Here is a 24926-nt window from a genome sequence, read left to right on the forward strand (position 1 = left end):
ACTACTGTATTTTCTTTTGTGAAGAGTCTATTCAAATCTTTTGCCGTATGTGAAATTTAGGTTGTCCATCTTCTAAGTTATTGAGTTGTGAAAGTTCTTTGTATATTCTAAATACAAGTCCTGTTGTCAGATATAACTATTGCATATAGTTTCTCAGTTTGTGGCTTGCCTTTTTGTGTTCTTAATGTTAATGAATCTTTCAAGTAGTTTAGAGTTTTTAATTTTGATGAAATCCAGTTTATCAGTTTTAAATGTGTGTTTCATGTTCTTTTGAGTCCTGTTGAAGCAATCTTTGCCAACCGTAAGTCTAAAAATTTTCTCCTGTCACAAATCAAGTCTCAATAAATTCAAAAAAATTGGAATTATCCCATGTATTTTCTCAGACCATAATGGATTAAAACTAGAAATCAATAACAAATGAAATTCTGGAAACTATACAAACACATGGAAATTAAACAGCATTCTACTTAATGACATATGGGTCCAAGAAGAAATCAAGCAGGAAATCAAAAAATTTATTGAAACTAATGAAAATAATGATACATCATACCAAAACCTGTGGGATACTGCAAAAGCAGTATTAAGGGGGAAATTTATTGCATTAAATGCTCACCTCAGAAGAATGGAAAGATGGCAAGTGAACAACCTAACACTTCACCTTAAAGAACTAGAAAAACAAGAACAATCCAAACCTAAAGTTAGCAGATGGAATGAAATCATTAAGATCAGAGCAGAACTTAATGAAATTGAAACCCAAAAAACGATACAAAAGATCAATGAATCAGGGCTGAGCCCGTGGCGCACTCGGTAGCGTGCTGCGCTAGCAGCGCGGCGACGCTCCCGCTGCCGCGGGTTCGGATCCTATATAAGCATGACCGGTGCAGTCCCTGGCTGAGCGCCGGTCACGGGAAAAAAAAAAAAAAAAAAAAAAGATCAATGAATCAAAAAGTTGGTGTTTTGAAAAGATAAATAAAATTGACAAACCATTAGCATGGCTAACAAAAAAAAGAAGAGAGAAGATTCAAATAACAAAAATTAGAAATGAAAAAGGTGATATTACAACTGATTCATCTGAAATACAAGGAATCATTCGAGACTACTATAAACAACTATACGCCAACAAGTTTGAAAATCTGGAGGAAATGGATAAATTTCTGGACACACACAAGCTCCCAAAACTGAGCCATGAAGATGTAGAAAATCTGAACAGACCACTAACAATAAAGGAGATTGAAGCTGTTATCAGAAAGCTCCCAACAAAGAAAAGCCCAGGACCAGATGGATTCACAGCAGAATTTTACCAAACATTCAAAGAGGAATTGACACTGATTCTTTACAAACTATTCCAAAAGATTGAAACAGACGCAAATCTCCCAAACTCATTCTATGAAGCAAACATCATCCTGATACCAAAACCAGGTAAAGATATAACCAAAAAAGAAAACTACAGGCCGATATCCTTGATGAATATAGATGCAAAAATCCTCACTAAAATACTAGCAAACAGAATACAGCAGCACATATGTAAAATTATTCACCACGATCAAGTGGGATTCATCCCAGGGATGCAAGGTTGGTTCAACATACACAAATCAATAAATGTGATACACCATATTAATAAAATCAAACACAAGGACCATATGATCACCTCTATAGATGCTGAAAAAGCATTTGATAAAATTCAACACTCATTCATGACAAAGACCCTCTATAAGTTAGGTATAGAGGGAAAGTATCTCAACATAATTAAAGCCATATATGATAAACCCACTGCCAGTATCATCCTGAATGGGGAAAAGCTGAAAGCTTTTCCTTTAAGAACAGGAACTAGACAAGGATGCCCACTCTCACCACTCCTATTCAACATAGTGTTGGAAGTACTAGCCAGAGCAATCAGAGAAGAGAAGGAAATAAAGGGCATCCAGATTGGAAAAGATGAAGTCAAACTGTCCCTGTTTGCAGATGCCATGATCCTATATATCGAACAGCCTAAAGCCTCTACAAAAAAACTCTTGGAGGTGATAAATGATTTCAGCACAGTAGAATGATATAAAATCAACACACAAAAATCAGTAGCATTTCTATTCTCCAATAGTGAACAAGCAGAATGAGAAATCAAGAAAGCCTGCCCATTTACAATAGCCTCCAGAAAAATAAAATACTTAGGAATTGAGTTAACGAAGGATGTGAAAAATCTCTATCATGAGAACTACAAACCACTGCTGAGAGAAATTAGAGAGGATACAAGAAGATGGAAAGATATCCCATACTCTTGGATTGGAAGAATCAACATAGTGAAAATGTCCATACTACCCAAAGTGATATACAAATTTAATGCAATCCCCATCAAAATTCCAATGACATTTTTCTCAGAAATGGAAAGAACTATCCAGACATTTATATGGAATAACAAGAGACCACGCATAGCCAAAGCAACACTGAGCAAAAAAAATGAAGCTGGAGGCATAACACTACCTGACTTTAAACTATACTACAAAGCTGTAGTAACCAAAACAATATGGTACTGGCCTAAAAACAGACACACTGATCAATGGAATAGAATAGAGAATCCAGAAATCAACCCACACACCTACAGCCATCTGATCTTTGACAAAGGCACCAAGCCTATACACTGGGGAAGAGACTGCCTCTTTAGCAAATGGTGCTGGGATAAATGGATATCAATATGCAGGAGAATGAAACTAGACCCATACCTTTCACCATACACTAAAGTCAACTCAAAATGGATTAAAGATTTAAATATACACCCTGAAACAATAAAACTTCTTAAAGAAAACATAGGAGTGACACTTCAGGAAATAGGATTGGACACAGACTTCATGAATATGACCCCAAAAGCACAGGCAACCAAAGGAAAAATAAATGGGATTATATCAAACTAAAGAGGTTCTGCACAGCAAAAGAAGCAATTAGCAGAGTTAAAAGGCAGCCAACAGAGTGGGAGAAATTATTTGCAAAATATACATCTGACAAAGGATTAATATCCAGAATATACAAGGAACTCAAACAACTTTACAGGAAAAAAACAAGCAACCCAATTAAAAAATGGGTAAAAGAGCTAAGCAGGCATTTCTCTAAGGAAGATATACAAATGGCCAACAGACATATGAGAAGATGCTCAACATCACTCAGCATCCGGGAAATGCAAACCAAAAGTACACTGAGATACCATCTCACCCCAGTTAGGATGGCTAAAATCCAAAAGACTCTGAACGATAAATGCTGGCGAGGTTGTGGAGAAAAAGGAACTCTCATACATTGTTGGTGGGACTGCAAAATGGTGCAGCCTCTATGGAAAATGATATGGAGGTTCCTCAAACAATTGCAGATAGATCTACCGTATGACCCAGCTATCCCACTGCTGGGAATATACCCAGAGGAATAGAAATCATCAAGTCGAAGGTATACCTGTTCCCCAATGTTCATCGCAGCACTCTTTACAGTAGCCAAGAGTTGGAACCAGCCCAACTGTCCATCATCGGATGAGTGGATATGGAAAATGTGGTATATCTACACAATGGAATACTACTCAGCTATAAAAACGAATGAAATACTGCCATTTGCAACAACATGGATGGACCTAGAGAGAATTATATTAAGTGAAACAAGTCAGGCACAGAAAGAGAAATATCACATGTTCTCACTTATTGGTGGGAGCTAAGAATAAATAAATCAATTCACACACAGACACAAAAAAAGTGGGGGGGGGGAAGAAGACATAACAACTACAACTCCTTGAAGTTGATACGACAAGCAAACAGAAAGGACATTGTTTGGTGGGGGGAGAGGGAGGAGGGCGGGTGGTTTTGATAATGGGCCACAATAATCAACCACATTATATATAGACAAAATAAAATTAAGGAAAATAAAAATAAAAATAAAATAAAATAAAAATTTTCTCCTATTTTTTCTTCTAGAAGTTTTAGAGTTTTATCTTTTATATTTAGGATTGTGTTTCATTTCATATTAGTTTTAATGCATAATGTGAGAGTCGGTGTTCTTTTTTTCATTGATGACATCAAGTTGTTCTAGCAATATTTGTTGAAAATCTTTTCCTCTTATTGCTTTGGCAAATTTGTTGAGAACAAATTTATCATATGTGTGGGTCTATTTCAGGATTTTCTATTTTTTCCATTGATCTCTCTATATATCCTTTAGTAATTACCATACTATCTTGATTACAGTAAGTCTTGAAATCCATCAAGTCACGTAACTTTCTTCTTTTCCAAAATTACTTTGGATATTTTATGTTGTTTGCATTTCCACATAAATTTTTAGAATCAGCTTGTCAAGTTCTATACAAACCCATGCTGGAGTGTTGACTGGGATTGTGTTAGATGGACAGATGAATTTGGATGGATTGATAGCACTGTTGAGTCTTCCAATCCACAAATATGTCATATTTCTCCATTTTGTTATGCCTCTTGGGTGCCCAGGGACAGGCATTTGACCCTTCCCCCGCCGCCACTGCCATTTTGGCCTCACAGCCCTGGCTTCATCCTGCTCCCTGCACACCCACCTGTGGCACAGCAGCAGCTAATTAAGACCTACCTCCACAGACAGCTCTACTTCCGCCTCAGCAGAGACCCAATCAAACCCCTTGTTTTTGTTTTGAGTTTTTGAAGCCTCCAAAGGGGCAGAGCAAGTGACTCCCAGTGGAGGGATGTTCCACATCCTCAGCAGACTTTGAAAAAGAGTCCTGCCCCTAAGGCACTGTCTCCAGCCTCTCTTAGAACCTTTTCAGCTCTCCTTGGCTTTACCTAGTCTGTCTCATCGCCAGTTCCAGGGTGGAAGATGGAACCCGGGCATCAGGCTCATTCTATGATTGATCCAGAGTAGGGGAAGGAAGGGGGATGAGAGGGTTGAGGGGCAGAATGTAAAATGAGTTGTTTTTTACATCTCATTTGCCAATTGTACATTGCTAGTGTATATAAACACTATTGGTTTTTATGTATTGACCTTGTATTTTGAAACATTGCTAAATTCACTTATCAATTCTAGTAATTCTCTCTCTCTTTTTTTTTAGTTCATGTCTTTTATTAACTCATACACAATTACTTGTCTTTTGGTTTGTTGAAGCAATAAGTCAGACAACATTTGCCACAATAATGTCTGTCAAAGTGGCTGGCCATAAAAACTCCAGCACCGCATTCGTCTGAAGGGCACTCCTGACAAAGGCGACTAATTTTGCCTTTCTCATCCACCTTATAGTATTTCAAAACAGCCAGCTTAACCTTCTTTCTCTTATGCTTATTCTTCTTGGGAGTGGTGTAAGACTTCTTCTTCCTTTTCTTAGCACCACCATGAAGTCTAAACACAAGATGAAGATTTGACTCCTTCTGAATGTTATAGTCAGACAAAGTACGTCCATCTTCCAGTTGCTTACCAGCAAAGATCAGTCTTTGCTGATCAGGAGGAATTCCTTCCTTATCCTGGATCTTGGCCTTTATATTTTCTATTGTATCTGAGGGTTCAGCCTCAAGAGTGATGGTCTTCCCTGTAAAGGTTTTTACGAAAATCTGCATCTTGGCGGCAGTTCCACCACAGATGACAGATCGGAAAGGGCTAGTAATTCTCTTTAAATTCTGTAGGATTTTTTCTGTGCATTATTATGTCATCTGCAAATATAGTTTTACTAGTTTTAATTCTTTTCCAATTTGAAGACTTTTTTATTTTCTTGCCTTATTTCACTGGCTAGGACCTCCAGTACAATGCTGAATATAAATAGTGATGAGATACAAATCTGCATTGCAGGCAGGTTCATTCCTCCCTCCTTTTGGTCATTTAACAGACTAAGCCCTTCTGTGGAGAGAAAGCAAAGCCTTAAACTAATAACAGTATTAATGGCATGCAGAGGTGTTTCTAGGGCCCTCAGTATGTAGACAGACCTTGGACTCGGAAATGCATGCTCTTTACCATTGTTTCTGGCCCGGTTATCTCTTGATAAGTTTCTTATAACAGAGACATTAGGTGTTCTGTACTCCCTGCAAAGGTAACATATAGATATGTAACATACGGTGGTGGTGGGGCTCATTCTTGCCTTCCTCCACAGGGAGTCACTTGCCCTGCTCCCTTTGAGGCTTTGAAAACTCAGAACAAAAACAAGGGGTTTGCTTCAGAAGCAGAGGTGCCTGTGGAGATAGATCTTGAGGGGTTAGCACTGGGCCCTAGACTGGCATGAAAGGAATGGGAGGAAGCTGGTCTGTGAGGGCTGTGTTCTCTTGAAGAGTCTCACGAGGCTCCTCTCCACTTGGCCGCTTTCTATGCAGAAGATCTATGCACAACCTGTGCTTTGGAATAATGAGAGTTCAGTGTACAGAATGTGCTCTCCTAATTCTCTGATTCTAAGTTTTACTAAATTATTGTTTATATGTTATATATACATTTATATATTTATAAAGTTTATATATTTATAAAATTGTATATTTATATATAAACAATAATACACATACACTTGTATATATATCTCCTGAATGTTAGTGGTATGTGTCCACAACACCCTTACATATCAAGTTTTGAGAGTGGACATATCTACCTTGTTTGCTATCTTATAGGGAATGCATTGTCTTTTATCCTTCAGTATGATCTTTGTTGTGTATTGTTTATGAAGTTCCCTTCTCTTCATACTTGCTAAGAGATTTTTTAAAAAGTCATGATTGTTGAATTTTACCAAATGCGTTTTCTGCATCTGTTGACCTTTTTGCCATTATATAATACATTTTTTTCTTTTTTTGCCTCTAGTAACAATTTTTGTGTTAAAGTTTATTTTATCATGGCAAAATACACATAATGTAAAATTTACCATTTTGAAGTGTACAGTTCAGAGGAATTAAGTACATTAAGTACATTTAGTTCAACCATCACCACTGTCTATTTCCCAAAGTTTTTTATCACCCCAAACAGAAACCCTGTACCCATTAAACAGTCATGTTTCATTCCACCCTATCTCCATCCTCTGGCAACCACTAATTTGCTTTCTGTCTCTAGGGATTTTCCTGTTCTGGATATTTAATATAAATGGAATCATACAATATGTGGTTGTTTCTGTCTGGCTTCTTTCACTTAATAATGTTTTCAAGGTAAATCCATGTTTCAGGATGCATTGCTACTTCATTTTTATGGCTGAGTAATAGTCCACTGTATGGATATTTACCAAATTTTGTCTATCAGTTCATCAGTTGATGGACATTTGTGTTGTTTCTACTATTTGGCTATTATGAATAGTGCTGTGATAAGCATTCATGTACAAAATTTTGTTTGAACACTTGTTTTCAGTTCTTTTGGGTGTATACAAGGGTTCTTCAAAAGTTTGTAGAGGGGCCAGCCCGTGGCTCACTCAGGAGAGTGTGGTGCTGATAACACCAAGGCCACGGGTTCGGATCCCATATAGGGATGGCCGGTTAGCTCACTGGGTGAGCGTGGTGCTGACAACACCAAGTCAAGGGTTAAGATCCCCTTACCGGTCATCTTTAAAAAAAAAAAAAAATTGTAGAGGCTGGTCCGAAGGTAGTGAGTTATCTCAAATGATTGTTCGCTGTGAGTTACAGATCGAACTCTTTGTTCTACTCTTTCCTCCTTTCTCATTACTGTACTTGACTAGTCTTAAAAAAGAGAAGGTTGTGGAAAAATGGAATTGAAAAGTAATATGAATCTTTTCATGAACTTTTTGAAGACCCCTCATACCTAGGGGTACAAACACTGCATCATAAGATAATTCTCTGTTTAATTTAGTGAGGAACTGCCTGTTTTTTCATAGTGGCTGTACCATTTTACATTTTTTTTTTTTTTTTTTTTGGCAGCTGGCCAGTGTGGGGATCTGAACCTTGCTGTTATAACATCACATTCTAACTAATTGAGCTAACTGGCCAGCCCCCCATTTTACATTCCTATCAGCAAGGTATAAATGTTTCTAGTTCTCCATATTCTCACCAACACATATTTTCTGTATTTTTAATTTGAACTCTCCTAGTGAGTACGAAGTGATATGGTTTTGATTTGCATCTAATGCCTAATGATGTTGAGAAACTTTTCATTGCTTTTTGGCTATTTGTATATCTTCTTTGGAAAAATAACTATTTAAACCCTTTGCTCGTTTTTAAATTGAGTTGTTTGTCTTTTGGTTGTTAAGTAGAAAGAATTCTTCATATATTTTGAATACAAGAATATATCAGATTTACAAATATTTCCCTCCATTCTTTGGGTTGTCTTTTCATTCTCTTGATAGTGTACTTTGATGCATAAAACATTTTAAATTTTGATGTCTAATTTATCTAGTTTTCCTTTGTTTGTGCTTTTGGTGTCATACTTAAGAAATTATTGTCAAATCCATGGTCATGAAGATTTACTCCTAGTTTCTAGCTCTTATGTTTAGGTCTTTGATTCATTTTGAGTTACCTTTGTATATGGTGTGTGGTAAGTTGTCCCAACAACATACGTTGAAGAGATTATTCTTTCCTCATTGAATGGTCCTAGCACCCTAATCAGAGATCAGTTAGCCATAGATGTTTATGTTTATTTCTTGACTCTCAAATTTATTTGAGAGATAGATTGATGTATCTGTCCTTATGCCAGTATCACACAGTTCTGATTACTGTAGCCCTGTAGTAAGTTTTGAAATCAGGAAGTGTGAGTCCTCCAAATTTGTTCTTCTTTTTCAAGATTGTTTTGGCTATTTGGAGCCCCTTGTGATTTCATATGAATTTTAGGATTGGCTTTTCTGTTTCTGCAAAAAAAAGGCTATTAGAATTTTGGTAGGGATTGAATTGAATTTGTAACTTGCTTTGGGGAATACTGTCATCTTAATAATACTGTGTCTTCCAGTTTATGAACTTGGGATGTCTTTTCATTTATTTAATTTGTCTTTAATGTTTTTCAGCAATGTTTTGTAGTTTTCAGTGTAGAAGTCATACACCTCCTTGGTTAAATTTATTCCTAAGTATTTTATTATTTTTGATTCTACTTTAGCTGAATTGTTTTCTTATTCTCCTTTCTGGATTGTTTATTGCTAGTGTATAGAAATATAACTGATTTTTGTGTGTTGATTTCATATCCTGCAATTTTGTGGAAGTTCTTTATTAGCACTAATAGTTTTTGTGTGTTTGTGGATTCTTTAGTATTTTCTATATATAAGACCATGCCATCTACAAATAGAGATAATTTTACTTATTCCTTTTCAGCGTGGATGCTATTTATTTCTTTTTCTTGCCTAATTGCTCTGGCTGGAACTTCCAGTGCAATATTGAGTAGAAGAGGTGAAAACAGGCATCTTTGTCTTACTCCCAATACTTAGTGAGGGAAACCTTTCAGTCTTTCACCATTGATGTTAGCTGTGGGTCATAAATATCTTTTATGAAGTTGAAGAAATTTTCTTCTATTTATAGTTTACTGAGAGATTCTTTTTTTAAAATTATGATTGAGTGTTGGATTTTGTTAAATGCTTTTTTTTGGTATCTATATCATTATATTTTTGCATGTTTTATCATGATATAAGGTTTTTTGTCTCTGGTAACAATTTTTGTGTTAAAGTCTAATTTGTTTGATAGTAGTATAGATACCCCACTCTCTTTTGGTTCCTTTCCATATGGAATCTTTTCTGTCCTTTTACTTCCAACCTATTTGTGTCTTTGAATCTAAAGTAAGTCACTTGTGGACAGCATGTAATTGGATCATTGGAGAATTCATTACACTTACATTTAATTTAATTACTGATAGAGTTTCCTGTCATGTTGCTATTTGTTTTCTATATCTTATGGGTTTTTTTGTTCCTCAGTGCCTCCATTACTGCCTTCTTTTCTGTTTAGTAGATATTTTCTAGTATACTATTTTAATTCCCTTGTCAGCTTTTTTTTTTTTTTTTTACTATTTATGTATTTTTAGTAATGTTTTTAGTGGTTGCCCAGGGGATTAAAATTAACACGTTAATTTATAACAGTTTAATTTAGGTTAATATCAACTTAATTTCAATAGTACCGAAAAATTTTATTTCTGTCAAGCTTTGTTCCCCCAACTTAATGCTGTTATTGTCACAAATTACTTCTTTATTTAGTGTACCCATAAACCTAGATTTATAGTTATTGCCTTATTCACTCGTCATACAAATTAGATAGGAAAAAAAGAAATTCCAAACAAAAAAATACATTTATAGTGTCTTTCGTATTTACCTATGTAGTTGTCTTTACCAGTGTTCTTTATTTTTTATGTGGATTTGAGTTACTGTCTAGAGTCATTTCATTTCAGCCTGAAGGACTCTCTTTAGCACTTCTTGTACAGTAAACCTGCTAATGATGAATTCTCTTAGTTTTTATTTATCTGGGAATGCCTTAACTTCTTCATTTTTGAAGGATAGTTTTTTCACATATAGGATTCTTGCTTGACAGTTTTTTTTCTTTTAGCACTGTAAATATGTTTTCCCTCTTGGCCTCCTGGTATCTGATACAAAATCAGCTGTTAATCTTACTGAGGATCCTTTGTCTGTGATGAGTCTTTTCCCTCTTGCTGTTTTCAAGATTTTCTATGTGTTTATGTCTTTTTAAAGTTTTTGATATGTCTCAGTGTGGATCTCTTTGACTTTATCCTACTGGGAATTTGTTGAGCTTTTTGGATGTGTAATGTTTTTGTCAAATTTGGGAAGGTTTTTAGGGCCAGCCTGTGGCTCACTTGGGAGAGTGCGGTGCTGATAACACCAAGGCCACGGGTTCAGACCCTATATAGGGATGGCCGGTTTGCTCACTGGCTGAGTGTGGTGCTGACAACACCAGGCCAAGGGTTAAGATCCCCTTACCGATCATCTTTTTAAAAAAAATTTTTTTGGGGGAAGTTTTAGACCTTTTTTTATTTTTTAAAGTATTCTTTCCTCCCCTTTCTTCTGGGACTCCCATTATGTGTATGTTAGTACTCTTGGTAGTGTTCCAGAAGTCTCTTTTAGACCCTGTTTATTTCTTTTCAGTTTTTAAAATTAATGTGAAATCCACATAATATACAATTATTTTTTAAATTTTCTTGGGGTGGCTGGCTGGTATGGGAATCTGAAACTATGACCTTGGTGTTATAAGGCTGCATTCTAACCATCTGAACTAGCCAGCCAGCCCAATTAATCACTTTAAAGTGTACAATTCAGTGGTATATAGTGTGTTGACAGTGTTGTTCAAGCACAGCTTTTCATTATTTTTTCTTTCTGTTCCTCAGACTGGAAATTTTTAATTTACCAGTCTTCAATCCACTGATTCTTTCTCTGCCTTCTCAACCTGCCATTGAGCCCTTCTAGTGAATTTTCATTTCAGCTTTTGTACTTTGCAACTTCAGAATTTCTATTTGTTTCCTTTCCTTTTTATAATTTATATCTATTTATTGATATTCTTTATTTGGTGAGACATCATTCTCACATTTCATTTAGTTCTTTTAGCTTTTTCATGGTTTCCATATTTAAAATAGTTTGCCTAGTAAGTTTTTGTTCAATGTCTTGGCTTCCTCAGGGGCAGTTTCTACTGATTTCTTTTTTCCCTGTGTATAGATCATACTTTCTTTTTTTTTTGCATGCCTCATAATTTTTTGTTGAAAACTGGACATTTTGGGGCTGACTGGTTAGCTTATTTGATTAGAGAGTGATGTTGGTAACACCAGGTTCAAGGGTTTGGATCCCCATATTGGCTAGCCACCAAAACTAAAACAAAAAACAAAAAACAAAGAAAAAGAAAAGGAAACTGTACATTTTAAAATTATGACATGAAAACTTTGTAAATCAAATTTACCCTGCCCCGAAGTTTTGTTGTTATTGCCAGTTGTCGTTGTTTGTTTGTTTCATGGCTTTTATGAACTAATTCTGTCAGTCTGTGTTTTTTGTTGTACATGGCCACAGAAGTCTTTATTCTATTTGCTTAGTGGTCAGCTAATGATTGGACAGAACTTTATTTAAATGCCTGGAACCAAAAGATATCTCCCAATCTTTGCTGGAGAGCTATATGTGTGTGGACCTACCTTTAACACTCAGCTAGGCAATTTGCAACTATGCCTTGGACTTCACTTTCTGCTTGCACAGAGCCTCAAGGTCAGGCAGAGTAAAACCTTAGCTTCTTCTCATGTTTTTCCTGAGCCTGCACACAGCTTCGGACATGCAAATGGCATGATTCTAAATAGGAGATCCTGATAACTTAGATGAGGATGTAGTGATGGACAAGAGAAATCTAGGAGATATTAAGGAGGTAGAATTGACTGAAAGATTATTAGGTAGGCATAGACAGTATCTCAAAAGAGGATTTTTTTTGTTTTAAAATTCTGGTAGTGAATACTTTAACATTAAAAAAAAAAAATGTAAACACCAAGGTCAGCGGTTCAAATCCTTGTACAAGCCAGCCACCGTAAAAATAAACAATGGAAAAAAATTAAAAAACCTGTGTAAGTGATTATCCATATTTGTTTGTTGATTTGCTTCACTTTGAACTCTAATTAATCTGTATTTGATTCTAAGACAATTCGTCTATCTATTCAAAAAAGCAAATTTTAAAAAGAAGATACTATGTGTGAACCTTTTTCTAACATGAAATTGTCTTCCTAGTGGATATTTTGACATATGTGGTCTGGAAGATAAGTGGTTTACCTGCAACTCGTGTAATTGGAAGTGGCTGTAATCTAGACTCTGCCCGTTTCCGGTACCTAATTGGAGAGAAGTTGGGTATCCATCCCACAAGCTGCCATGCATGGATTATTGGAGAACATGGTGATTCTAGTGGTGAGAATAAACCTATTATCATTATGTAACTGCCCTTCTTATCTCTAATTATTATTTTCTTAAAGTATATTTTTTCTGATATTATTATAGTTATGTAACTTTCATTTTGTTGGTGTTTCCCTAGTGTATCTTTTTCTGTTCCTTTAATTTCAATCTTTTGCATCGTTGATTTAGCTACCTCTCATAAAATAGTGCATAAGACATATTGCTGTTTCAAAAGTCAGTCTGAGTATTTCTCTTTTCTGGAGCCCTTTCATTTATTGTGACTTTTAAACAGCTTTATTAAAATATAATTCTCATACCATAAAATTCACCCATTTAAAGTTTACAATTCACTAGTATATAGTATAGTCATAGTTGTACAATCATCACCACAATCTAATTATAGAATATTTTTTTCTTCTTTTATTTTTTTAAATTATAGAATATTTTCATCAACCCAAAAAGAGACTCACATTCCCACCCCCACCCCAGCCCCAGGCAACCACTAGTTTACTTTCTGACTCTGTAGATTTGTTTACTCTATAGATTTTTTAGATAAATAAAATTATATGTGATTTTAACTACTACTTAAGGCCACACCAACCTCTTTCTTTTCTGAACTGAAATATTTACTCTCTGCTATATAGTTAGAACTTTATACTTCTTCCAGTGTTCTCCAGTGTTCTCTAATTATATCATACGTATAAATCATCTTTACATAATGGCAATAAATATTGAGAATAGGGACCATATGTTCATTTGTTCAATTGTTCATTTATTTATTCAAAACATTTGATGTTGGGCCGGCCCGTGGCTCACTCGGTAGAGTGCGGTGCTGATAACACCAAGGCCACGGGTTCGGATCCTATATAGGGATGGCCGGTTTGCTCACTGGCTGAGCGTGGTGCTGACAACACCAAGCCAATGGTTGAGATCCCCTTACCGGTCATCTTATTAAAAAAAAAAAAAAAAAAATTTGATGTGCCTTTCTCTTTCCTTTATACTTCAAGGGTCATAGCATAATAAATACTTTTGATTGGACTTGGACAAATGCTCTTTTAACCAGTACCTTAATTTGACCCTGTTGGCTTGTGTTATTGTCCTAACTCAGCTCTTCTTTCTGAAGGTCATTTAAAATAATTTTTCCAGATATGTTTTAATTTATCATATTTAATATTCCATGATTTTATTTTTAGAAAGACAGTATATTCTGATCAGTGTTAATTTGAATATATTTAGTATTCTATTTAGCATGATTTTTCTTTGTTTCCTTTTTCTTTTTATGCTTTCTGTTGGATCGATTCTGATAGATTTCTTTAATTTCCCCTACCACTTCAGATTATACACTCACCTTGTAAATAGTCATCTACAGATTTTTAATATTCATTCATGACTTCAAGATGATTCGTGTATTAATGCTTCTTTGGAACAATACAGAGACCTCAGAATGCTTTAAGTTTGATCATCCTCTTTCTGTCATATATGTAATTATTAGTTCTTTTCCTGGTTCCATCCTGTTTTTATATCCCCCAAACTAGTGTAATTATTATTGTTTGAATAGTTAATACTTGTTTTGATTTCTTTACATGTTTGCCAGTTTTACTGCTTATCTTTATTTTCTATATCTAATTCCTTCCCCTGGATTCAATTTCTTTCTTCCTGAACTATATCCTGTTAGTGTTGTTTATATGGAAGGATTTTAGTTTCACCTCACTCTAGAATGACAGTCTAATTCCAGATCGACAATTATTCCACCTCAGATCTTTGTTAGTGTTGAGAAGTATAGTATTAATTTGTTATTCTTCCCCCTCTAGTTGTTTATAATATTTTATTTCTTATCAATCCTTTTCTTTGTAGATTCTGTATTTCATATATTGCTTAAAAATACCTCCTGTATATATGTTGCTTAAAAATGTCTCCTATCCCATACAGTTATAAAGAAATTCTACTCTATATTTTCTAACACTTTATAATTTTATTTCTTATATTTTACTCTTTTGTATATTTGAAACTTATTTTTATCTATGGTGTAAGATAGTAACAACTTTAAAGAAAAACACTGAACTCAAACAACTGATGCAATATTGGGAAGAAGAGTTCATTCTGAGTATATATTTTTAGTGCCCTTATGGAGTGGAGTGAATGTTGCTGGTGTTACTCTGAAGAGTCTAGACCCTAAATTAGGAACTGATTCAGACAAGGAACAGTGGAAAACTATCCATAAACAAGTTGTTGAAAGGTAACAGTACTTATTCATTTTCTTAATGCCTTAATAATTAGTCTTAAGAATAAATTTCACAAAAGTCTGTAGTTGATCTTTGCTTTTTGTGAGATAACTCCAGGCTTCAGAAAATCCCGCAATTCAAACTTATATTATGCATAGCTTTCTTTGGGGGGTATTTTTCAAAAAGAAAGAGTACTTATTTCACAAGTACTCATATTATTTGATGGGTAATAAAGCATAGTGATTATGAGCATGGACTTTGGAGCCAGGTTGCCCAGGTTTGAAACCTGGTTTCATCATTTATTAGTGGTGCGATATTGGGAAATTACTTAAAATACCAAATGCTCAGTTTACTCATCTTTAAAATGGGGATAATTATAGAAACTACCCTAAGGGCTATTATGAAGAGTAAATAAGTTAGTACATGTAAAATGCTAAAACAGTGCCTGGAACTTACTAAACGTTCATCATATGACTTGATGAAAGAAACATGAAACTAATGCAGATGATCAGATATTAGTGACGTTTTCTTATAAATGAAGTGTCTGACTCCATATACATCAGGCTTAACAGCATTAATGATTATCCGTCATGTTTTAACCAAGTTACATATTAGTAGAAGTTATAGAGCTTAGAAATCACTGTTGGATAGTCACAACTTGGAATATTAAATCTACAAAAGCCACAAGTCTACTGTGTGTATATTTATGGTAACAAAAACCCTACAAAAATATGTAAGACTTAGGGCAGAGACTAAAAAGTTACATAATATAACAAAAAGTGATTATGGGTGAGTTTTATTCTCTAAATGCCTTTCAGTTTAAAAGTTTAAAATTATTTTATTTTCTGATTATAAAAACATGGCCACCTGAATGGGTACAGAGTTTCAGTTTGGGAAGATGAAATGTTCTAAAGAGGTAATGATTATACAGTAATGTTAATGTACTTAGTGCCACTGAACTGTACACTTAAAAATGGTTAAAATGGTAAATTTTACCACAGTTGAAAAAACAATTTTTAAAGAAGTACATGGCCACTAATAGTGGTCTGAAGTCCAGACTGTGAGATTCACAGGATATAAAAGATTTTTAACCTAGTGTTAAGTTTAGCTAGTATGGTGAAAGGTTACCAGATGGAAAACACACTATAGAGGATCAGCATTTTCTTGAGGAAGTATTGCAAATGCTTAGGTATAGCTTCCAGGCCCTATCACTGCATGGGGCACGCTCAGTTGCAAGAGATGAAGCTGACATGGGCAGACTACTATAACACAGGAAAGCTGCTGACTTTGTTTCTCAGCACTTTTAATACAGTTCTTGTCACACAGCCCTCAGGGTCTATATGTTTGCTCCCAGTCCTCCTAGTCCTGATGCAATGCACAAATCAAGGATTTCATAATACCCAATGCTAACGACCTAGTTCTGTTTTGGTTAATATTCTGTATTTATCCTAATTTTTATATGTTGTGCAAAAGCAAAATCAAGGTCATCTTCCCAGTTACTCCAGACTTTTCGGAAAGGTTCATACTTGCTGTTAATTCTTTGTCCACGGCACTTCTCCATGACCTTTCGTTCTTGTCTTTATATCATATATTCCTAAGAGTTCCTTTGAAAAACATATCTTCAATATTTTATGCATAGAAAAAGGCAAGTTAGTACACTCACAGCTACCAGGATCTACAAGGTCCAATAGGTAACCAGAATCCCTCACAGATGTTTTGGTAATCCTTAACCAGTTCGGCTATCTTTTTTGCTCTCTTTTATTTACTCTCACTTGCCCCTTACAAAATGTATTGATAGGCACATTTAATTTTGTGTTCTATATCTCTAAAGCAAATTTATTTCCTTTTCTGGCCAAACTGTTTTCATAGGAATCACATCAATCAGAAGTTTTAGATCAATTTCCCAAAATATCTGTTTACTTTGGTAGTAATTATTGGTATGTTTCTTCTTAAATTTCCTTAAGGGAACCGGTAAATGCTTTGTTACACCAAACAACTTTGGATGAGAGATTAAATTAATGCCTAGCAAACAATACATATGTTGATATTACAGTATCATTTCCTATCCTACTCAGCAAAAATATCCCTTACCCATATGTTTTCCATTGTAAGGATCATTAAAGACCATTCACTAGTAAATTCAGAGATCTAACTGGTCTGGAGACACAACCATACTCCAGCCACTGGAGGATATGTACTAACCAATACTGGTTTCCAAGTGTTGTGGTACAGCCCATCTACCTCCCATAGGCATGTCTCAGTATTTGTCTTTTATCTACCCAGTCCCTAATAATTGTACCACAAGGAATGTTAGTTCCTTTTAAATTTGAAACACTGTTGCAATAAGGGAATAATGATGGAGATCACATTTCCCATTGAAGTCCTGTATGATTTGAATACCAAATTCTGTAACACGTTAAAGATCAGTACTCATTCCAGTTAGTACTGTCAACTCTGCAGTGTCCAAAATTAAATTATTTGCCCCTTGATCATTTAGCAGAAAATCTATAATAAAAAATCCTCAGGAATACTGCTAGTATTGATCTAAAAATTATGCAACTCTTTTACACTATATTTGCTAGTATCTAACCAACAATTGCAGGGCAGTGACATCATGATTTAATAGGAAGTTCTTCCAGGTTCCCAGTAGGGCTGATTCAATTTACAATATGGATCAGTTTTTGTCTTAAAATACCATCCTTAAAACTACTTGTTCTATTTGATCCTTCTATCCTTTTTATGCCAGCAGTTTTATTTTCATCAGGGTGGTTAAAGCAACTAAAGGATTATGTTTTTAGCCAGTTTCTTCTCAACTGTCTTTTCTTTCTCAATCCATTTTGTTAACTCCTGAGGGGATAAATCTGTCATCCAAATTCCACTGGTAAGATTTGTTTCCAGTTATCTACTATAGAGCTTTTTTTTTACTTCATCTCATAGACAATATGCTATCAATTCATCCATTGCTACGTCTTTCCTTTTACTTACCCTACAGAGTCTTGGCCATATTGAATTGAGGGTCTAAAAATACTTTTGACATCAATCTGTATGGCCTCTAATAGTGGCCATGGTTTTGGGTTGACAGTCAAATCACAAGACACCACCATAGGTACAGTCCAGGCGCAACTTCCCTGTGCCAAGATGGTCCATATATATATATCAGCCTTATCTTTTGTAACCAAGTGTATTATGTTTAATCTTGGGGCTTTAAAACTGTGCCTGGATGGTTGGAAGACCTCCTGATATGAATGATGATGTGGTACATTCTGTGTTTTCTGTCCTGTATCCATTCTTAAAAGTAAATAAACATGGTGCTAAGTTAAAACTTCTTTGTCCAATAAGTTTGATTGTCAGTCCAAAACTGAGACTACTTTTAGTGGCAATGAAAGTATAGTACATATTTATTGTAGAAAATAAGAAAATCAGAAAAGGATAAAGAAGGCTCACCTGTAAGCCTGTCACTCAAAAATAATTGCTATTAATAACTTGGTGGATTGATGCAATTCTAAAGTTCCTATAAAAACTTAGTTTTTTTATGAGCCAGAGGTAAAAAAGTCCATAATGTTTAGGACTGTGCTCTATTCTTCTTTGAAAATATATCATAAACATTTTCACATGTTGATTTATTGGTGATTTAATGATAGATTCTTAGGAAAAATATGTACACATGGCTTACAACTATATAAAGTTACATTGGCACACTAGTAATAATTTTAAATAGTCAGATTTATATGGTAACTTTTAAGGTGATCAGATTCTATGGTTGAGTATTTAAGCAACAAAAGATATAAAAAAGCATGGTTTCATCTTGAGTGGCACATAAGTCCTAGTATTATTTCTTTATGATTAAAGAAGGGTGAAGGGTGAATTAATTCTTTTTTTTTTTTTTTTGGCAGCTTGCTGGTACAGGGGTCTGGACCCTTGACCTTGCTGTTATTAGCACAATGCTCAACTGAATGAGCTAATTGGCCAGCTATTATTTCTTATTTAAGGTGAATAGTGAAGTTTTATGAGCATAGGATAGAAATTTTTATTGCCTATTCATAGTTTCTAGAAGAAATCTCTGGGAATATTTTAAGAGTGGCATTGACATGTACATTGCTTCAAAATGGATGCTTGAAGAATATTATTTTTTCTTAGTTGACTTCTTATGAATTTTATTTTTGTGCTTTTTACAACTGTAGTGCTTATGAGATTATCAAGCTGAAGGGGTATACCTCTTGGGCTATTGGACTGTCTGCGACAGATCTGGCAGGATCAATTTTGAAAAATCTTAGGAGAGTACATCCAGTTTCCACTATGATTAAGGTAGGCTTAAATTAAATCTTTATTTATCACTTTCCTTTAATATTTATTGAGTCCTTTCTATGTGCCAGGCATTTTGTAAGATGTTGAGGATATAACAGTGAACAAAAAAGACAAGACAGCCCTAACCTCATAGAGTTTAATGAAAGAAATGGACTTAATAAAAATAAATATATATTAATAAATTGTGATAAGTGCTATGTTGAAAAACTACAAAGTGCTAAGAATATATAAGAGGAGAACTTTACTCTGGGGAAGGGGCATGGGTGGTAGTTAGGGAAGACCTCCTACGGAAGTTAAATGTGACCTAATCCAAATAATGAGTAGGAGTTAATTTGGAGGTTGCACTAATATTCCAAGCATAGGGAACACATGTGCAAAGGATCTGAGGTAGATATAAGTAGAAAGTACCTAGGAATCTGAAAAAAATTTCAGTTATTGAGGTACAGAGAGTAAAGAGAAGAGTGCATGGTAAGGGTAGAGAAGTCAGCAGGATTAGACCACCAGAAGCCTTATAAAGGGGTTTGGGTCCTTACCTTAAAAGCAGTGGAAAACAAGGGATTGGAAATTTATTTGTAAAAGATTGTTATGGCTATGATGGAGAGAACAGATGTGAAGGCAAGAGCAGATGTAGGGAAACTTAAGAGGCTTGCAGTAGCTCAGAGTAAAGAGGATGGTTCTAGGAAAGGTAAAGAGAAGAGGACAAATTCGAGATACACTGTATTTAGGAGGTGGTAACATAGGACTTAGTAATGGAATGAATGGGAAGTGAGGGAGAGAGAGGTCATTCTTAATTTTGTTTTGCACACTTAGATAGATGGTGCTATCATGCACCAAGGAAGGGAATACTCAAAGAGAACTAGGCTTGAAGATTATGTTTGCAGTTTTGGGGTATCTTTGAGATATCTGAGCAGAAATAAGCAGTTAGGTACAAGCTTCTGGAACGCATAAGAGTTTTGGGTTGGAGTTATAAATATCAGCACCATCAGCATATAAACAGTGTATTAGGACTCTTGGTTAAAATCCATAGAAGCCAACTCAAACTAGCTTCGCCAGAAAACGAAAATATATTGGCTCATGTAACTGAAATGCCAAGGAGGCCTAATCCAGGTGCTCAAACTATGTTATCAGAGCTATCTTTTCTTTTTCTTTTGGCTCATCATTTCACTCTATTGGCCTCAATCTCTTGTGGACTTTTTGCATGGGGGCAACAAAGATACCTCTCAGTAGCTATAGACTTAGCGCCTGTAATTTCAAGACCCTGCCTCTTCCTTTGCTCATATTAATTTCCAGATAATTGGCTTTTCTGGAATCACATATCCACTCCTATAATATCTGTCAGTTGGGGGAAGGGGCAGTACCCAAAAGGAAAAGAGAGGTTCTGTTAACAAAAAAGAGGAAGAGATGTTAGGAAAAGACAACAGATATCCCTTACACGTGGTAAGTGAAGCTGTGAATTTTAATGAGCATGCCCAAGGAGAGTATATAAGGGAGAAGAAAGATTGAGATTCAGCCTTGAGGAATTGCAACATTAAAAGTTGAGTTTAGGGCTGGCCCGTGGCTCACTCAGGTGAGTGCAGTGCTGATAACTCCAAGGCCACGGGTTTGAATCCTTTAAAAAAAAAAAAAAAGTTGAGTTTATAGTGTAAGTCCACAAAGGTGACTAAGAAGTGGTGGCAAGAGAGTTAAAAGAAAAAAACAAGAGAATGTGGAATCATGGTAACCAAGAGAAAGGAAGATGCTTTAAGATGAAAGGATTGGTCTTCTGTTGTTGATTGATGTTGTGAAGTCATATAAAATGAGGATTAAAAATTCTGATAGGATAAAGTGACAGAGGTCATTGATAACCTTAGCAAGAATTGCTTAATGAAGTAATAGAAATGAAAGCCTGATCATTGTACATGAGGATTTTCTCAACCTTAGCACCATCGATATTTGGACTGGATAATTTTTCACTGTTGGGGGCTCTTCTGTGCATTATGAGATGTTAGCAGCATACCTGGCCTCTGCCCATTTAGATGCCAGTAGTAGTTTTCTTTGCCCAGTTGTGACAGTCAAAAATGTCTCCAAATATTGCCAAATGTCTCGTGGGAGACAAAATTACCTCTGGTTGAGAACTACTGGGGTAGACTGAGGAAATTAAGACAAGTGTAAATAGCTATTTTGAGGTAAGGAGAGAAGAGTAGTAGTTGGAGAGGAAAATCAGGGCAAGAGAAATTTTGTTTGTTTGTTTTGGCGGCTGGCCAGTGTGGAGATCCGAGCCCTTGACCTTGGTGTTACCTGCACCACACTCTAATCAAGTGAGCTAACTGGTGAGCCCTGAGAAATTTTTTTAAAGATAACATGCTGACGTTAAAGATCAAGTACCAAGGGACAGGTTGAAGACAGAAGTAGTAAGGAGAAAGCAGATAGTTGAATTCATCCAGATTTGGGTTTTATTTGGAGAGTGTGAAAGGAAAAAGAGAGAGAGAGAGACAGATTGAGAGAGAGGAGCATGCAACTTTGGCTTGCACAAATGTTGAAAATGGGGTTGACTTTCTACTGAAGGGTCACAGACAAATTCAAGACCTTTGCCCTTGAATGTGATCTATATATGCATGAATAAATTATTTTTTAAATGTTTAAGATGTATTATAAAAGCTGGAAATTAAAATGGACAAAGGGGCTTAGGGTATGGCAAAAGGATTACAGAATGATGGATCATGGAATCTAGATTGGATGTGGAGGAACTTCATTAAGAAGGTTCATAGTAGGATAATTGGAGTGGAAGGAGAAGGTCCCATGAGCTAAAGAAGTCAAGACACTGGAAAGAAGGGGAATTGGTTGGCTTAGCCACATGGACAAAGGAGTCAACAAGGATAATGGCAGAAATTGGAATAAACAAGGAGGACTGTGAGCCATGTGTCAAAGTCTTCTGTGAATGAGATGGAATAACCAGGAGTTTAGTAGATGATCATTAAAAGGGGAAGAAGAGCTGAATAAGATGAACCTCAAAAAATAAGAATATATGTGCGTGTGTGTGTGTGTGTATTTTATTTTATTTAATTAATTTTTTTTTTACAAATAGAACTTTTACTTTTTTTATTTATTTTATTTATTTTATTTTTTATTTTATTAAATTTATTTATTTATTTATTTTTATTTTGTCGATATACATTGTGGCTGATTATTGCTCCCCATCACCAAAACCTCCCTCCCTTCTCCCTCCCCCCTCCCCCCCAACAATGTCCTTTCTGTTTGCTTGTCGTATGAACTTCAAATAATTGTGGTTGTTATGTCTTCCCCCCCCCCCCCCGGTTTGTGTGTGTGTGTGTGTGTGTGTGTGTGTGAATTTATATATTAATTTTTAGCTCCCACCAATAAGTGAGAACATGTGGTATTTCTCTTTCTGTGCCTGACTTGTTTCACTTAATATAATTCTCTCAAGGTCCATCCATGTTGTTGCAAATGGCAGTATTTCATTCGTTTTTATAGCTGAGTAGTATTCCATTGTGTAGATGTACCACATTTTCCGTATCCACTCATCTGATGATGGGCATTTGGGCTGGTTCCAACTCTTGGCTATTGTAAAGAGTGCTGTGGTGAACACTGGGGAACAGGTATACCTTCGACTTGATGATTTCCATTCCTCTGGGTATATTCCCAACAGTGGGATAGCTGGGTCATATGGTAGATCTATCTGCAATTGTTTGAGGAACCTCCATACCATTTTCCATAGAGGCTGCACCATTTTGTAGTCCCACCAACAATGTATGAGAGTTCCTTTTTCTCCGCAGCCTCGCCAGCATTTATCGTTCATAGTCTTTTGGATTTTAGCCATCCTAACTGGGGTTAGATGGTATCTCAATGTGGTTTTGATTTGCATTTCCCGGATGCTGAGTGATGTTGAGCATTTTTTCGTGTGTGTGTATTTTAATCAGAGTAGAGGATTAATGATTTGGAAGAGGCAGTGAGGAGTATTCAGTGGATACCACACAGCCCTTCCCTTTTGAGGAGACAGAGGCTGTGGCAGAATAAGCAACTACACCTAGAAGGCTCCTGAGGAAAAGTCAGGAAGGTGCCAAATGAGTTCTCTGAGAAGAAATTGAGTAATACGGGAATTTAGTAGCCTTTACTGAACAAGTCAATGAATGAGTTGTATTTTATAGGAAACAAAAACATTTCACATTAAGAGAAGAATTATTTGTATACTCTTATTCTTTTTTCCTCAGTTACTTCATTTTTACTACTTCACATTTTCAACAAACAAATCAAGGTCGAAACAGTTTATTTCACATTAATATATTAACAGGATTTTTTTGTCAAATAAATAGGGAATTCCCTTTAAATAACCATCTCCTTACTCCATGGCCAAAGAGCAAATGAGAGAAATTTTAATGCATCCAAGGGGGAACACTGCTAACCAGGCATAAAGCTTAAAGGGAAGAGGGCAGACCGAGGGGGGATGGCAGCAGGTCATGGTTAGCACAGAAGGCCAGGCCAGGCCCTAGGGGTCAGGAGATCCAGTTCGCAACCTACCCAGCAGCCCCCAAATGGCACAATGGACATGAATTCTCCAATTCCAGTCCGAGAAGCCCCTTCTAGAGGGAAGAGAGATGACGAAGGTAAAGAGAAAGATTCCAGAAAACAGTAGCAGAGAAGCAGAGGGGCTTCTTCCTTAGCCACAGTGACCTCCCCCCAGTGGTACTCAATCTCTGGAAAATCATGTTATAGCTCCAAAGTCACAGTGGCAATAGAATGACCAAAGATAGGAAAGGAAAGGGAAGGCAACTGTGACTAGGCTGGAACCTGACTGAATGGAATGTGGGCTGACAGTCTGCTGGGACAGTGACCTTCCATGGCTAGTCACAGACCAGAGTGGAGGGAATGTGAGTAGGAAGAAGAGTCTCTGGCTACCTCCTCCACCATGGTCCAGCTCCCTTCTTTTGGTAGCCACTTTACATTCAACCTCATAAGCTCCATCACATCAGCCGAGTGCCCTACTTAGTCTCTGAAGATCCTCTGCCAGGCCCTACTTGTAGTCTCTACTGGAGGCTTCACCTTTGGTGCCCACTGTCCAAACTCATTGGTGCTCCTGCTGTAAAGGAACTAAACAAAGCCTTCCTAGTCAACTCTTGCTTCAGTCTTCACTGTTCCCTTCATGTAGTACGCACCGAAGACAGGCTGCTTAATCTCATAGTCCTTCATCAGATAAAATGGCATCATGAAGGACTGCATAGTATCCTTGCCCTTGAACAGAAAGATGAGCTGGTAAGGGGTGAAGTAGATTGTACCTTTCTTGGTCCTTTTAAAGGCCTTTGGCACATTCTTTAAGTCACTGAATGCAAGTTCCACATGGTCATAGGACATAAGGATGCTCTCGGTTTTGTAGACAATCACTGTGCTGTACTCCAAGTGATTCTTGTTGAGTGCCTTAGTCTCTCCTATATATTCTTATTCTGAAGCTCTCTTGTACAGCTGCTTTTTCATATCAGGTTACTGAACAATAATCTAATCTTGCCTTTCAGGGATTATATGGAATAAAAGAAGAAATCTTTCTCAGTATCCCTTGTATCTTGGGGCGGAATGGTATCTCAGATGTTGTAAAAGTTAACTTGAATTCTGAGGAGGAGGACCTTTTCAAGAAGAGTGCAAATATGCTTTGGAATGTCCAAAAGGACCTGGTATTTTGA

At 36.1% G+C, this 24926-nt stretch overlaps 2 protein-coding genes across 3 annotated transcripts in view; one reads left to right on the forward strand and one right to left on the reverse strand.

The window, feature by feature from the left end:
- The window catches only part of LOC134375068 (L-lactate dehydrogenase C chain), a 39797-nt gene extending 14871 nt beyond the window's left edge, over window positions 1-24926 (forward strand). For both annotated transcript variants that reach the window (XM_063093215.1, XM_063093216.1), the window contains 4 exons: window positions 12572-12745; window positions 14849-14966; window positions 19134-19257; window positions 24762-24926. In XM_063093215.1, coding sequence (XP_062949285.1) covers window positions 12572-12745; window positions 14849-14966; window positions 19134-19257; window positions 24762-24926 — 581 coding nt within the window. The remainder of the gene's footprint in view (window positions 1-12571; window positions 12746-14848; window positions 14967-19133; window positions 19258-24761) is intronic.
- Window positions 5060-5546, reverse strand: LOC134374662 (ubiquitin-ribosomal protein eS31 fusion protein-like). Its single transcript, XM_063092534.1, has one exon. It carries the CDS (start codon window positions 5544-5546, stop codon window positions 5076-5078), a length of 471 nt encoding a protein of 156 aa, XP_062948604.1. The 3' UTR covers window positions 5060-5075.

The sequence above is a fragment of the Cynocephalus volans genome, chromosome 4 (assembly GCF_027409185.1).
Source record: "Cynocephalus volans isolate mCynVol1 chromosome 4, mCynVol1.pri, whole genome shotgun sequence".
Lineage (NCBI taxonomy): Eukaryota > Metazoa > Chordata > Mammalia > Dermoptera > Cynocephalidae > Cynocephalus > Cynocephalus volans.

Excerpts from the sequence above, each read along its gene's own strand:
- LOC134374662 (XM_063092534.1), bottom strand. The coding sequence starts at position 5,546 with ATGCAGATTTTCGTAAAAACCTTTACAGGGAAGACCATCACTCTTGAG.